At 43.2% G+C, this 17,115-nt stretch overlaps 2 protein-coding genes across 2 annotated transcripts; both read right to left on the minus strand.

Moving 5' to 3' along the window:
* Positions 1 to 1,769: 1,769 nt before the first annotated feature.
* Positions 1,770 to 4,497, minus strand: LOC310803051 (pepsin A-like; the record flags this gene model as incomplete). The annotated part of the gene is made up of 9 exons (XM_083667687.1): positions 1,770 to 1,904; positions 2,169 to 2,267; positions 2,385 to 2,529; positions 2,794 to 2,907; positions 3,002 to 3,198; positions 3,385 to 3,503; positions 3,796 to 3,916; positions 4,039 to 4,195; positions 4,442 to 4,497. The coding sequence occupies 9 exons, from the start codon at positions 4,495 to 4,497 to the stop codon at positions 1,770 to 1,772; spliced, it is 1,143 nt and encodes a 380-aa protein (XP_083523813.1).
* Positions 4,498 to 11,305: 6,808 nt separating this feature from the next.
* LOC310803238 (RNA-binding protein 15-like) lies at positions 11,306 to 16,890 on the minus strand. Its single transcript, XM_083667937.1, has one exon. The coding sequence runs from the start codon at positions 16,737 to 16,739 to the stop codon at positions 14,202 to 14,204; it is 2,538 nt and encodes an 845-aa protein (XP_083524063.1). The 5' UTR covers positions 16,740 to 16,890; the 3' UTR covers positions 11,306 to 14,201.
* Between the last annotated feature and the right edge of the window lie 225 nt (positions 16,891 to 17,115).

The raw sequence follows: 17,115 nt of genomic DNA on the forward strand, positions 1-17,115 counted from the left end.
CATGCCCAAACCATAACACAAGATCCACCAGTTCCAGCAGTTAATTTTCTCTCCAAAATTTCCTCTTGCAATCACTCTGGTACATGATAATATTTGTTTGTCCACAATACTTTTTTCCAGAATTCTGCAGCCTTTTTATGTATTTCTTAGCAAACTGTAACCTGACCATCGTTTTTGAGGATAACTAGTGGTTTGCATCTTGCAGTGAAGCGTCTCTGACACATTGACGCCTACCTTCCAGAGAGTGTTCCTGATCTGTTGGACAGTTGTTTTGGGGTTTTTCTTAATTATGGTAAGCATTCTTCAGTCATCCACTGTGAATGTCTTCCTTGGCCTACCAGCCCATTTATTGGCACGTCCAAGGTTTTGGCTATGTTTCTGATTTTTCTGCCTTATAATGACTTCCTTGACTTTCATTGACACCTCTTCAGTTCTCATCAATAGCAAACTCCAAAGGCAAATGCAAAGCCTAGTATCTGTAACGTCTCGTCCTGTTCCTTAGTTATGTTTGTCTTTGTTTCATGTTATTTCATTTATTGTTTCCTGTTTATTTTTGTGTTACTCACCTTGTCTCTCGTTTCAGACACTTCACCACCTGTCCTTGTGTGTTTCCCGCCTGTGTGATTGTCTACCCCGCCCTGATTGGTTTCACCTGTCCCTCATCATCCTTCCCTGTGTATTTAGTCTGTGTGTTCTATTTACATTTATCCTGTCTCTGTGCCAGTTCGTCTTTTACCTTTGTGTTATTCGTCCCAGCAATTTTCCTAGTGTTAAGTATTCCTGGTTTTTGATCTATGATTGGTTTTCTGACTTTGCCTTTTTGCCTATCCCTTCCTGGATTATCTGCCTACTCATTGACTGCCTGTCTGTGTACCGAACCCGGCTTTTTTTGGAATTAAAGACTATCCTCTTGGATTTAAGTTTTTGTCTCCGAGTCATGCAGTTGAGTCCTCTGCCTGACTACTACAGTCATTACAGTATCAATACTAGACATTAACAGCTCTCTTATGCCTGCACAAATGATGCGACGGAACACATCTGACTTACCAGAAAGACCTGTCAAGCCAATTGTCCCATTACTTTTGGGTACCCCAAAATAGGGAGACTATGCATAAAAAGTGTTGCAATTTCTGAATAGTGAAACCAATATGTACACAAATACCATCAAATAAAAGCTGACAGTCCTTACATACAGTAATTGTTTGATTTAAAATCCAAACTTCTGGAGTGTAGAGCCAAAAGAAGAAAAAATGATTCACTGTCCCATTACTTACACAGGGCAATGTATATATTTATTGTAATTTTAGAAATCATATGACAATACAATACAAGGGTGAAAACTACAGGGCAAAGTTGCTTACATACTTACAGATAGGAAACAGCAAAAGGCAACATAGTTAGAAGAAAAAAACTAAAGAAAGAGAGTTATATTAAACGTTATCTATCCTGATACAAGTTATACTGTGTATGTAATATGTATCCATTTTGTATCACAAACCTTAAAACAGTTTCTCTACTTCACATAAGGTCTAGGTGCAATATCTAAACACAATATATAGTATAATGAATCATACTGACAAACCTTGTTTTATTTGCATAATTTGTACAATCACATGATTTATTTTACAGCTTGTTTTTATCCCAACGTGATTTATCTCAGCACAAAACATGTAAACAGAACTGCTGAAAAAATATGATTGGCTAAGATGCAGGCATGGTCTCCTTAGTGTGGCACCACCAGCGTGGCTCCGAAACGCTCAACGTTGGAGTCATACAGCCTTGGCGAAGCCCACCATGTTATTGCCCCTGTCAAAGACGGTGTAATACTGCCTGATGAAGAGCTCACCCAGGATCCAGCTGGATGCGCCTTCAGACATGAACCCAGTGACGCAGGTGGAACCGTCCTGGGAGGAGTGGGGGGGAGCATGACTTTAAGGAAACTTGTTTATATGTTGGTTTGCACACGTTGTATCAGCTAGTATGAGCTTTTACACATAGGTGTAGACCTGCCCTTTGTCAAAGGCTACAAGAAATACAATGACATGACATGCTGACATGATTCAGTATCATCATTATTACCATGCATTTTGCATTTCCATTCACTAACATTCTCATACAGAACATTACTACTATAGAACATACTCTTTATTTTGCAGCCACTGACTTACCTGGATAACATAGGCTGATGCAGGCAGAGGAAAGCTGTATCCATTGATGTTGAAGACAATGTCAGGCATGAGTTCCATGTTTTTGCAACTGACGATGGTCTGTAAAGAATAGCCACGTTATCGTACGATTCCAAAGTGGAATTCAGTTGTTCAACACCCTCATTTTCACCTCCCAAAAACAAGGATATAAGCCTGGAATGGTAGAAATGCACTCACATCGCCCGTCTGTGTGTTGTCGGCTCCCACCCAGCCGTTGAGGTTGCCGACGTCCTTCCCAGGCCCATAGATGAGAGACGTACCGGAGTCCACAATCGCCTGGCAGGTCCCAGAACAGGCGACAGTGTTTCCATTGATAGTGATGCTGCAACAAGACAAGCCCATTTTAGCAGAGTATTCAAATGATGTTGTAACAAAAAAACAAGCACAACCTCAATGACTGGTTATTGAGGCCTTGCAGTAGATCAGTGAAACTCATCTGTTATGGGTACTACTGGTCATCAACATGTATGACACTGTTGCCTTTGTAGACAAACTGGACACATGATGAAGGCGATGTGTCTTTGTGAATGAGTTTTGAACTATGACAAGCTTGAGTTCTGTTACAGTATCCTGCCCACCTTCTTACCTTTGTATTGTGATCTGCCAGAAGACTGGATCAGACACAGGGATCCATTTGATGCTGTCTGTAAAGTATGAGGAGTCAGTTCCTCCCAGGATCAACACACTGCCTTCCTCTGAGCTGGAGAACAACATGGATTGTCACTTAGATTAAGAGTGAACAAATAAACAGAGATAAACCACCCTGTCGCCCTTTTGCTCCATGTAACCCTCACCTGCAAAGATAGATGGAGAACAGGTATTTAGGGATCTTGCCCTGGTTCCAAAAATTGTCAAATACGGTTATGCCTCCTTCGACTGAATCTGCGGGGTAAGCCAGACCCAGAATCCCATCCCAAGGCACGTACTGCAGGTAAGGGGCCTCGGTCAGACTCATGCCAAAGATCTGGTGCACCACATACAAGTCAGCTATCTGAAATAGAAAAACAGTAAATATACACATCCGTTCAAAATGCAAGTGGTGTCACCTCATTTAAGAAGGAGCTATTTCTATGTCCCATTGAAAATGGGGAATTGAATGTGAATGTGATGGAGTGTGATGGTATGGATGTGTCATACTAAGTGTAAATATATTGTCACCACTGTGAGAGTTTCGCACCATGATGGTTTCATATCCCATGACCCCTGTCAAGTAACCAGTGTTATAATGGATGGAGAAATGCTTTGAGGTGGCTTGGAAAGTGGAGGATGCCGAGCTGTTGAACTTGGCGTGATTGTCTAGTGAGGGGAGAGAGGCAGAGAAAAGGGAAGGAGAGAGAGGGGCAGAGGGGGGAGGGGGGAGGACACACACCAGACATAAAAGAATGAGCAAAACAGCGACTGTAAATTCTACTAGGCATCAAACTTAACCTTCCTGTAGTGTTCGTTGCTACCCTGCCACTCATGGTCTTCGCGGCCAAATTTGGCCGGTCTGTTTTAAAGAACCATCTAACTATAAGTTGTAAAATAGTGAACTGTCCCTTTACCTGACCCAGAGAATGCATTATAACCACTGTCTGTCCATACTTACTGCAGGCTACGCTGCCGATGCAGTTGACAGAGGGCACCCACAGGTCGGAAGACCCTGTGTCAAAGAGAACCTTGAAGGACTGAGGGGGAGTTCCGATGGAGATGATTCCATAGTATGTCAGCTGTGTGAGTCAGTCCAGAGACACAAGAGATTCAATTGAGGAAGCTGAATGTTTCAGCCAGATATTTGAGTCATCTTCAGCAGTCATCAGTGGAGAGATGGCTTTAATTAAAGGGTACCTACCAATGGGTCGTAGTAGGCCAAAGGCACCGTAGTCTGAGCAGCGAGCCTGGGGTTAAATTTAGCCATAGGGTTGTAGGGACTCTTCGCCTTGTACTCCTCATACAGGCCCTTCTCCTCCATAGCCTGTTTGGCTGACTTCCCCTTTTTCAGAGGAATCCTGGGCCACACAGCAAACACATATGCTTTAGCCTAAGGTACCACATACTAAAGCCTCATCTCCTGTAACTCATAGAACCACAGAGCCTCATACTGTACATAACAACTCAAGGATTAACAATGCACAGAGTTTACTGAGTTTGAAGATGTAGTCAAATTAAACTTCTACGATGCCCTTAAGGTATTTACTTTTTTTATGGCAAGAACATGAATACATTTGTTGGTCTGAATTAATGATAGCACTTACTTAAGAATGCACTCAGAAAGAGCCACTAAGGCGAACAGCACAACAGCCGACTTCATCTTGTTTCACGGGTTCAGTTGCCCAACCGCACACACCAGAACAGGCAAGCAAGGTCTTTTTATTCTCCAGTGTGTTTGGTCAGTGTTAATCCCCTGCCTTCACATCTCATTATTACCTATCGAGCATATCTAATACACACTGATAAGAAAACACTTAATAATAATAAGTACTAAGTAGATTAGGTTAATCAATCAGATAAGGGAAACAAAAAGGATTGAGACAACAATACTGCAGTAGACTTGACGTCATGCAAACCAAGGTCAAAAAAAATATAGAATGAATTTTTAAACACCATATTATTATATAGTCAAAATCCTATTTCAGCTGACTTGTTTAATAATATAAATAGCCAGGATAGAGCTAGCTAATTTCCATTTATAATATTTTTTTGGGAACATTTTGATATGAAATACTTACATATACCTGTATTGTATAAGTGCAAAATAAAATCCAATGAAGTAATTCATCATACTGTATCTATCCCTCACAGGATTTGACACCATATTTTACTCAACAACTCAACAAATGGCTTCAATGTCCCCTATGAGAGGGAAAATGTTGAATCATTTCAATAGTATTCTTAAAGGCATGATATACACTCACTGAGCTCTTTATTAGGAACACTATACTAATACTGGGTAAGGCCTCCCTTTGCTCTCAATTCTCAACAGCTTCAATTCTTTGTGGCATTGATTCCACAAGATGTTGGAAACATTCCTTTGATATTCTGGTCCATGATGACATGATTGCATCACGCAATTCCTGCAGATTTTTCAGGTGCACTTTCAAGCTGTGAATCTCCCGTTCTACCACAACCCAAAGGTGTTCTATTGGATTCAGATCCGGTGACTGGGAAGGCCACTGAACTGATTGTCATGTTTATGAAACCAGTTTGAGACAACTTTTGCTTTGTGACATGGTGCATTATCATGCTGGAAGTAGCCATTAGAAGATGGGTAAATTGTGGCCATGAAGGGATGCACATGGTCAGCAACAATACTCAAATAGGCTGTGGCATTCAAACAATGATTGATTGGTATTAACAGGCCCAAAGTGTGCCAAGAAAACATTCCCCACACCATTACACCACTTCCACCATGAGAAGGTGTTCCTAATAAATTGTTCAGTGATTGTTGTTGTACATTTAGACTCATGAATTTGCCTTGACACAGTGCAAATACTGATGGAACAAGACAAAGGTAAAGCAGTATAATGCTTGCCAATTCAATGGCATCATGATGTTGAAACATTACAGTTCTCTGAAGCTGTCAACATACATCTCCATGCTTTCTTTGTGTTTCTGGTTTGCACCCTATGAGAAAGATAAACTAAAGATAAAGACATTTGTAATGACTATTGCATACTGTAGGTCAACCTTTGATACAGGGTGTGTGTAGGTTAATATTCCTGAGAATGCCCATGAGTCACAAATTACAGTATGTGCATGTAATGGTTAACTATCTTTGTGGCCTATACACACATGTAGATATGAAACACTTTGTTATTTCCACTATTACAAGCATGAAAATATAGAATTCTAACTGAAAACACTTTCTGTTTTGGAACAATAGCCCTTGGATTTGAAATCCATTTCTGCTACATGTGACCATTTGCCTTAAGTAAGGACAGATACGTCTTTCATCGGAAGGGTTCAAGGGCTATATTGTTCCAAAACAGGAAGTGTTTTCAGTTCAAATAATATACTTTCGTGCTTGTAATAGTGGAAATAACTATGTGTTCTCACATGGACATGTGTGTACAGTATAGGCCACAAAGACATGAGATGGCTGTAGAGTTTCTTGTGGAAATGTTTTTAAGTAATCATATAGAGAGAGCAAAAGTTGCTCAAAAATGTGAATATGAACGAAATAATTGTGCGACGTTCTAAGGAGGTGGAAAATTAGGCAGAACATACAAAAACCTGAACTATCCCTTTAATGGTATTCTGTTCCCATGAGAGATCACAAATGATGTAATGGTTAACCTTATCTAGGTATCTCAACTTTTCCCAGACTGATTTCTGGGAATGAGGCTATGGGAATGAGGCCATGTTGACTTTTCGGAATAGGAGCATTTCACATTTAGTGTGTACCACTGGCAAACTGTTGGAATACTGGCTTCAAAGGCCTGATTAGTGGCCTTTAGAGACAAATAATATAGAGTGATCTGGTAATGATTTTAAATAAAGGTCTGAGCTTATATTCAACATACCTAATGGGCCCACAGTAATTAGACCTAGTGTTTTTTTTTATGGGAACTTTAAATAAGTGTTTGAAAGATATTTTATCAAAATGTAATTTCTGTCTGTCAGATACTTTATTGTAGTGTGTATATGCCTCTGCAAAGTTGTAGGTAATATGGTAAGGACATAAGAAATTCTTGACCACATGACCTGTCACATTATCAACGTGTAATTTAAAGGCAGCAATGCATGAACCTCCACCATGGGCCTCCACACTCAAGACAGTTGGCAAAAGATTTTCACAGCTCTTACTTTAAATTAGCTTGTATGATTGGAATCCTCCTATGAACATTGTTATATGCATTCTGGTTAAAGTATTGTGAGTATGATGGGCCAACTTGGGTTAGGGTCCCAAGATATACAGTGCCCTCCATAAGTATTGGAAAGAGGAAGCATTTTGTCTTATTTTCACTCTATACTAGAACAGTTTGGATTTGAAATAAGTGTCACATTAGTGTGAGGTTAAAGTAGAGATTCTCAGCTTTAATTTAATGTTTTCTTTTTTCAGATTGGTTTCACCATTTAGAAATTACAACCCTTTTTACACATGGCCCGCTATTTCAGGGAACCAGTAGTATTGGAAAATTGGCTTGACAGGTGTTTCTGGTTAGTCAGGTGTGTTCCGTCACATAAATTGTGCAGGCATAAGAGAGCTGTCAATCACAAGTATTGATTCTAGCCTTTATGTTTTCTATTGGAGTCTGCTATTGGTTTCTGTCAACATGAGGACTTGTCACTGCAAATCAATTAAGCCATTATTGGGCTGAGAAATCACAAATAAACTATCATAAACATATCCAAAACCTTAGGCTTGCCAACAACAACAATTTGGAACATCATCCAAAAGAAGAAAAACACTGGTGAGCTCAGCAATCGCAAATGGCCTGGTAAACCAAGGAAGACTTCTATAGTGGATGACAGAAGAATGCTCACCATAATGAATCCCCTGTGTGTGGTTCCCTGCACACAGAGGCTACACTGCAAGGTGTAAACCACTACTTCACGACAGAAACTGGATGGCCAGATTACAGTAGGCTAAAAAGTACCTACTGTAAAATAGCCTGCCATTCTGGAAAAAGGTATTGGTTGACAGATGAGACAAAGATTAATATGTACCAGAGTGATGGCAAGTGTAAAGTTTGGAGAAAAAAAGGAACTGCCCAAATTCCCCAGCATACCATCTCATTTGTGACACATGGTGGAGGGGGTGTTATGTCTTGGGCATGTATGGCTACCCGGGAACTGGCTCACTTGTCTTCATTGATGATAACTGTTGACGGCAGCAGTAGAATGAATTCTGAAGTGTACAGAAACATGTTGTCTGCTGAAGTACAAGCAAATGCTTCCAGTCTCATTGGACAGCATTTCATCATACAGCAAGACAATGATCCCAAACATACTGCCATAGCAACTAGGGAGTTTTTCAGGAAGTGGGAAGTTCTAGAGTGGCCAAGTCAATCTCCAGATTTAAATCCAATTTAACATACATGTAATTTGCTGAAGAGGGAACCTCAAAACAAACAACTGAAGATGTCTGCAATACAGGCCTCGCAGAGCATCACCAGAGAATATACCCAGCGTCTGGTGGGGTCAATGGGTCGCAGACTTCAGGCAGTTATTGCATGCAAAGGATTGTTGACCAAATACTAAACATGAGTGCTTTATTTGGACATTATAGGATTTATTTCCAATACTTTTGGGGTTAGGGTTAAAAAACCAATGACAAAACCAATCTGAAAGAAAAAAACATTGAATTAAAGCTGAGAATCTTGACCCTGTATAATTGTTTGATTTCAAATCCAAACTCTTGGAGTACATAGCTAAAAGAAAACACAATGCTTCCTCTTTCCAATACCTACGGAGGGCACTGTATATGGGTTGTCATTTACCAGCAACTTATACCTAAGCAGGTCTGCCCTCTAGAGGACAAAGGCAGGCTACAGTCTCAATGTCCACTGTTGAGTAAGAGCTACAGTAGACTGGATCAGATGAACTAAACCTGTAAGCATCATGATACTGGCCAAAAAGTAATGAAAGAGCACAGACTCAGAGGTATTTTGTAAAATAAAATCATCTTTATTAAAATATTAAAAAAAAAAAAAAAAAAAGAATACACATTTCATTGAAATACAAAAAGGTATTTTCAATTGGTTCACATTTTCATAATGACCATGGTAAGTGAGTGTACATTAAGATAAGGAATAGTAGCATTCATGTACTCACCAAGAAGGTTAGGTGTGTGGCTCCCTTGTCAGATGAATTCCTTGCTTTACCTCAACCAATCAGTGTTTGTTCATAGCTTATCTGACATCCTCAGGCAACACTCAATGTTCTGCAGTTCTACTTAGCACTTCTACCATGTTGTAGAGTTCCTGTCTTCACCTTTAGATAATGCATTTTGCTTTACTCTAAGTTTGTGTGACATTTCAGGGGCGAGGGAACACTCTTCATGAAGTCTGGAATGCACTTCTCTTACGTTTCCATCCTGAAGTGTCATTCTTTTCTTGCTCCTAGAAAACCCTCAAATGTGAGTTAATTCTCCTCAATACATTTATGTAAAACACACAAGGCCTGATTCACTACACATTTGCAGTTTCATGTTCAGTTCTGTTTTTTGTGTTTTTATCTCGTATTGAAAACAGAAACGGGTACAAATTCAAAAGTGCTTTGTGAATCAGGCCCAGTTATGACACCACATACCTGAGAACAACCTGCTGCCAACCGTTGACTGGAGGTCCAACTGGAGGGCTGAGGAAACGGTCTCCCATCATCCTTAACACAAAGAGAGCACTGTCCAGAGAAACACCATTAGGCACAACAGAGACATAGACGGTGGGAATGGGAGGAACGTACGTCATGTTTTAGATTTTTTTAAATTATTTTTATTTATTTATGCATAATCTATCCGCTAAGACTGAGTTTAACTTCAATTCATTTTCTTTACACACTTACAGTATCTATGGAATTGTAGTGTCATTCACATCCTAGCTAAGTCTTCGAGCACCCCTTTAAAAAAGGTCCAATGGCAACAAAAATGAAGAAGAAGATCCCCTCCCCCCCTCCTCTGTATTCACAGGGAACACTCCAGCCTGGCTATTTATATCATTAAACAAGATGGATCTCGACTCCCATGATAATAGGGTGTTTAAAAATTCATTCAAGTTTTCTTGTAGATGTCCTACTAAAAGTTGTTCCAGTGTGCAGTTGTACAGCCTGTCTGTATTTCTGGTCAGTTTTGAGAATATAAACTCACACTATGAAAAGATATCTATATTTGATATTAGAAACAGCTCTGGCAGCTACTCCTTTACCCTTTACACTTGATGGACATCATGTTATCATTCAGATATGTTCCATCATACTAAGCAATGTGTGTTATCTGATTTATCACCATTTGCCAGTGAAGATGGTGTGTAGGGAAGGTAAAGGAAATTCTGCGGGAAAATGGGTTCCAGAGACCAATTTCAGCAGTCCTTTGGACTTTCGCTTGCAAACTGTGACCAGGGTTTAAACCGAGGCATTAATTGTTAGGAATTTGATCATTGTTTATGCCGAATAATTCTCCATAGGTCTGTGGTATTATGTTTGTCATCAGTTATCATTCATGAACTTACAGCTTATTTGGTAGTTACAAAACTGACACCTCATTTTAAACCTGCCAAAGGGCCCAATAGCAGATGAAATGATATTCAGATAATGTGCTCAAAACCAAAGATATTTTTTTTCTTTTCATACGTACCCGAGCATGTCATTTAGGCTGGCAGAAAACTTTACCTGAGCTAGGGCAGGTGTCTGTGACAGGAGAAGCCCTGTCAGCCACAGGCAGAGCTTCAGTCCTCCAGGAAGCCTTGGGTGGGTCCGAGATGAGGCACACAGGATGATGCACAGCAGTGTTGGCTTTTTCCTAGTTTACAATACCAAATGAGGGGCTACGCTGGTCAGGTCTGGCATCCTTGTTAACTTGTGCCTCCTGTGGACTGGATCCCTCTGAGCAGGACACGGCTCTTCATTTAGATTTTCATCTTCACTTTAAAGATTTTTCGTTACAAATCAAATCAATTCAAATTACGGATCCCTGCACACAGGAAAAAAAAACAGTGATTTTCTCATTCAAGGGCGGCTCCTTTCACTTTGAAGTGGCACATGGTGGTTTGTGTGTAGACTGGGCGTCGAGAACACAGGTTCGGTCACTCCCCTCACATGGTGGGGAATACATGGGAATCTAGCCCTACATGTAACACAGTAAAATCTTCTTCTCCCAGACTTCGACGCAGGGGAGGGTAAAACAACCGGCAAATACACAAATGAATGAATCACCGCATCACCGCTCCTTGTTAAGTTGGAACAGACCTTGAGGAATTCCTCTCTTAGCTCTGCATGTTGTCGGGACAGTTGGGTGGAACGGATGCCCCCTGCTGTGTGCATCCCAATGAAACGGCAACAGTGACACACAGCAGAGGCTTGGCGTGCTGAGGAACAGAAACCACCCCGGGACAAGGAACAGGGTGGCCCAGGGTGACGATGTTGCCCTGGAAACAGGGCGGGAAACCGTTTCCTGCAGCTGTTCTCAGCCACACCTCCGGCCATGGGCACGAGGGCCAGAGGTGACTGAGGAGTAAAGCCCCTCCCCCCACACACCCCTCTTCCAAGGGGACACGGCAACTGGGGGGACATGCCTTGGTGGAGGCACGGAAATGGTGGGCAGGTAAAAGGGAGGGCCAAATATGAACATTAATAAAACGGAACATCAACAGCAAATCTTCGAAAAGGGAGGGGGGGGGGTCAACAATTGCTGATGACCAGCGGTGTCAAAACAAACGATTTGAGCTCTTTCCCTTGCTCTCACACCTTTCTCTCTTTCCTCTCCTTACGGGTCTGAAACGGTGTGCTGCTTTCAAACAGACGGGCCTCTGTGTTTTTAAAGTGCAAGAGACATTTCCTTGGCAACACAACAGAAAAGGTCACAAAAGTCGTCTTCCAAGGCAGAAACATTGGTTTTTCCCACGAAAGAGAACATTTATTGATACCGAAACAAAATCTATGAAGTGCAAGCTGCACTGTGTTTTTTCTGACAGCTAGCCTACTTCTTAGGCGCATGTGCAATGACGGTTTCCATTTTTTTTCTCCAGAAATCAGGTGTACACAGCACAAAGCAAATTTTTCCATTTAAAAACACGGGAACTGGCATCACAAAGCATTAACACAACTTAAAAGCAGTCACTTCAGTGAAACGCACAGGGCCACTGCACTGCCTGTGCATTCGTGGGTATTTTTTTCTGTAAGCATGTGTTGTTTCCCAGTCCAAAGGTGGTACAGTGCTATTATCCACTCCTGCATTCCTTGCTCAAATCTGAAGTGTGTCCATGGCATACATACAGTAAGCATATTATACAAGGAATTTCAATGAACATGTTTTTTTTCTCTCTCAATACAATGCCAATGTGAAATTTGAAATTGAAGCAAAAACAACACAATAGTCTATAAACTCTGAGCAGTTCACAGCTAGCAGTTGGCCTAACAAAATCAATGCAATATTGAAATTGGTCAATACTGTTAACTTTGACAGCAGTAATTAGAAAGAGAATCTATAAATTGAAACAAAATGTTGTTGACCAGATTTGTATAGTGTACTTTCAAACTAACACCAACCATGTTTTCTAAAGGGCATAAACTCTTGCTTAATGAGAGCAAGACGTTTCCTGGTTCACAGACTGAGTGATAACTTTGACGGCTGCATTCCATAAAAGAAAATCATACTTTTGACCTTCTATCCTCATTGGCCCACTTTTGCAACACTGAGGCCTGTGTTTGTAAAATAGCTCCACCTCGCCCTCTGGTGGGGAAAGCAGAGTTTTATACTACAGAGCCGCAAGGGTGAGCCAGTGAAAGCAGGAGGACTAAGTATGTGGGGCGTACTTGAGGGGGTTAGAAACCTAATTATAACCATATATTATTTTCCCTCAATACTAGATAGTTGTGAACTAAGGGACTTTAACTTGTGGAAACCATATTGAAACATTAATGAGAATCAGGAGACCTTCCCAACCTCTATGATGAAAGAGTGTCACAGACCTTAGACCTGATGACTGACATGAACACATTTTTCACTCATTTACTCACTCCCAACAAAAACATTAGCTATGGAATTGTGGTTGCACAATATTATAGCAACACAAAGACTATATCCTTTACTCAAAAATAAATGGAAAGAACTGTCATGGCTTTCATTTGACCAATAGTAAAAAATTAAAATGCTGAAAATGTGACAGTAAAACATTTCAAACTCATATCCTGTATTCTCATATAATGCATCACACAAACATTATTGGTAATTTACTGGCCTGATTAATAATTTAACGTCTTCCACATGTGCAAATTCTGCACAGGCTGGCACAGACTATCATATCTTTAGAATGACTTAGGAAGTGTTAAAAACCACATCAATATGACGTACCAGTCTACTAGTCCGACCAGGTCTGCACAGAACCTGTACATTTGAAACACACCGTCAAACCTCCGATTTAGACTGTTGGTGCTATTGGTGTTAAGCTAAGATGTATGGGGGATATATTCTGTGAGTTTTCTTGGAAATAGACTGACTATAAATGATATTCATTTATACCTGCTTAAATGGCCTTCTTGATATGAATCAAATGAATCTCTTCTGAAGAAGAAAAAAAGATACTCTGGAGTATTGATGAGCACAGGCATACCGGTAGACTAGGCCTAAAGTTTGGGAGTAGAATTGGCAAACTTTTCAAGTCCGTGGGAATTATCTGTATAAAAGATGACTTGTATTTTGTTACAGCTTTAGCAGGACACGCATCTTACAGCATAAGCATGTGGAAAGACATAGGAAGTGAAAAAAATCAAGCTGAGCGGGGATAAAACTGAACTGTAGAGATGTATCTTTATATACTTAAACTACTGTAGTGGATTGCAAAGCAAGACTTGACACAAGAGCAATGGCTATGTGGAAATGTGATAAAAAGATTCTTTTTTCTTCTTTTTCTTTTTTTTTGTTCAAAATTAGATAAGGCAATGAAACCAATGTCGTTGTGATTAACAAATTCATTAATTAACTCTACAGATTCAGCTAGTTTACACAAATTAGTTGAGCAAATGAGAGAAAGTTGAATCTATGTTATCTTGACCATTTCATTAGGGCCTATCAACCTTTGTGATTTGAATAGATACCATTACAAGTGGACCATGAACAGGATGAAATGCAGACTATCATGCATGCCGACAAATCTCAAAGGCTTGTTATTGTGGATAACCAAATGACAATCTCAGTATAGAATTTTCTGTCAAGATGTTTTACTTTTAGTAAGACAAGACCCCCACCCAAGTCCCTGTTTCAGGGACAGTTACATCCCATAACACAGTGTGTAGCCTATGTGTATGTACAGTGCTACCAATACATCACAAGACATTAAATGATTTCAACTTCTTTTCTTTTTATGATGCTCCTCTGACTATGACCATCACCAGGTAGTCCTCCTCCGTTTTGGCGAAGGCTTTAGCCGAGGCATCCAAGAACTGCTGGGAGAAATCGCAGGGGGGGAAAGCATGAAGGACTCCTTGGTGGTCCTTATCGCGGCTGCCGCCCACGGGAAGACTGATGACACCGGCCGCCTGCTTCTGCTTCAGGTAGGAGACCAGGTTCTTCAGAGGCCTCTCGGTGGAGCTCCCCACGTCCTGGGGCCCCTCCTCGGAGCTCCCGGGCACGGCCAGGAGGACGGAGTAGCCGCCGGGGCCTGCGCCTTTGATGCGACGGGACACCTCGTCCAGCTTGGGCTGGTCCAGACGCAGACGCTGGGTGATCTTCAGCTGGGACACCTGGCCCCCGGTGGAGCCTTCCACCAGGAGCCCGGTGGCCACGGCCAGGTCCCCCTCCAGGAGGTGCATGGAGGCGGGGAAGCTGCTGTTCTTCAGGAGGAGCACGCCCTGCCAGGCCTGGCAGAGCTTCTGGCCCCCGGCCCCCTGTTTGGACTGGGGGCCGGACCTAGAGGAGGAAGTAGGGTGGTCGGGGCGCTCCTCCCTCTTTAAGGGGCTCTTACAGGAGTCATTGGCTTTGCGTTTGCGCTCCCTGTCCGAGGCGGAGCACGGGTCTGATGGGCTTTGTGGCCGCAGTCTCTTCTCGCCGGGGCCACGGTCCAGGCTGCCCCGGCGCTCTCTGATGGGGGAGGGTCTGTCGGGGCGCGGAGGGCTGAAGCGCCCCCCTTCCCGGATGCTGCCGCCAGGGCTGCGCTCCAGGGAGGTGCCACGTCGACGACGCAGGAGTTCACTGCTGTCCGGTGAGCGGTCCAGGCGCCTCCCATCATCCAACATGCGGCGTTTCCTCATCTGATCCCGGCTCTGCAGCTCCCGCTCTCGTTCCAGTGACCAGGGTTCCCGGGAGCGCCTCTCCAGATGATCCAGGGGCTCGAAGGCCGCCCCTCTCACCCTCTCGCGGACCCCCGGGCCGGCCCACTCAGCAGAAGGGTAAAGGTCCCTCTCTCTGAAGCGGAATGGGGGTGGCGGGGTCCTTTCCCTCACCCTCAGGGCGTCCGGGGTGGGGCGGTGGACAAAGTTTTCAGGCACCAAGTCATAGTTAGGCAGGGGAAGAGGCTGCATGTACTGCTGCTGGAAGCGGTTCTCTGTGTCTGCAAAGTCCACCCTGAGCCTCCTTTCAGGGCCGCCCAGGGGGAAGCCCCGCATGTGGGAGCAGGCAGCCTGAGCAGCGTCCAGGCTCTCATACTGGATGTAGGCCCAGGCATCCCCCTTCCTGTAGTCTATGGTTCTGATGGTGCCAAAGCGGTCAAATTCCCTGGCCAGGGCAGCAAGGGGGACCCAGGGGCCAAGGCCCCCGACCCACAGTCTGGTCGTGGGGGTGGCTTTGCCATAGCCAATTTTGATTGGGTTGTGGCACACCACTTTGCCAGACATGGTCATCTTGGCATGGTGAGCCATGTCCAGGTTCTCAAACTTCAGAAATCCATATGTGCTGTTCTGCCCACGCACAGGGCGCTTGATGTCCACTTCTGTGATCACCCCAAACCTGTCAAAAGCCCTCCTCAGATCGCTCTCTGTGACTGCGATGTCAAGATTGCCAAGGAACAACGTCCTGTTAGCCCGCTGGTCATCTTCAGGGGATATGAGGTCCTCCTCGCGGAAAGCAGCACATTCAGGGATGAAGGGTGGTCGGGCCCTGGCGTCAAAGAGAGAAAATTCCCTCTCTCTTTCTAATTCTCTGGGGAGCGGTGGGGGAGGAGGAGGGGGGAGACGACCAAGCGCTAGCTGCTGCAGTCTGTAGTCTCTATAGCCTAACCCTGTCGGTGATATAGGTCTTTGAGGGTGTAAATGTCTGTGCCCTGCAACTGCTGCATATGTGTCTTTTTCGATGGGGGAACGGCTCCGCCGCCGGTTCATGTACACCGCCTCAATTTTCAAAGGGCGGTCATAGAGCACCAACTTGCCGCGTGCGTGCTTGGCCGCCTTGGCGTCGTCGGGCCGTCTAAAATTCACAAACGCCACCCTTTCGTCGTTCACTCGGCTAATTTTGACACTGACATCCCCAAATTTCTTGAACTCGTGAAACAATCCGTCTTCAATCTCCTCATCGCTCAACTGAGAGCCTAGTTCGCTAATCTTTAGAGTCTTGTACTCACTTTCGGCGCTCGGTGGAGGCCGAGGTTCCCCGCGAGAGCTAGTCCTTGTGGAGGGGTCCAGAGCAAGGCTAATGTGCAACTTGCTACTCGGCCCAGCTGGGTTAGCGTAGCCATGATTACTCCCAGTTCGACTGGACACATTACTGTCTAAATCCCGACTATCTCTCTTTTCAGCCAGTAAACTCCTCCTTGTCGAGCCACCGCTTTTAGCAGAACTATTCCCGTTGTTGCTGCCTGCCGCCGAGATGGCTCCCATTTTCTTACTTGCTGGGTGGCTTCCTCTTTCTCGGATATCATCCAGAATCCGAGAGCGCTTTTTCACTGGCGATCGCTCCTTGCCTTTCATTTTCAACAGACGACTGTTATAGTCTTGAAACTATTTTGTTTTAGCTAATATCTATCCCTACTACTCACTTTACGTTTCCCTAATTTAGCTAGCTAACTCACATAAAATGTGGTTTTACAGCGGCTTCCTAGTCAGAGACATGACCGCCATGTTGAAGCGATGAACTGACTGAAGTCCCACCCAGTTGTGGTGAATGGTACAACAGATACTCGCAGGAGACTAACAATTGGTTCCATGCATGTCCCTCAATAAAATGGGTGCGGCTCTGGGGCCTAAGTACAGTGCCATGTCATTTTGAAAGCCATATTATTTTACAGGTGCAACAAATAAAAGTTTGTATTTATGGATGTACTGTTTAGGCCTATTATTTGATGAG

The sequence above is a fragment of the Argentina silus genome (genome assembly GCF_951799395.1).
Source record: "Argentina silus genome assembly, chromosome: 4".
In the NCBI taxonomy this organism is placed as follows: domain Eukaryota; kingdom Metazoa; phylum Chordata; class Actinopteri; order Argentiniformes; family Argentinidae; genus Argentina; species Argentina silus.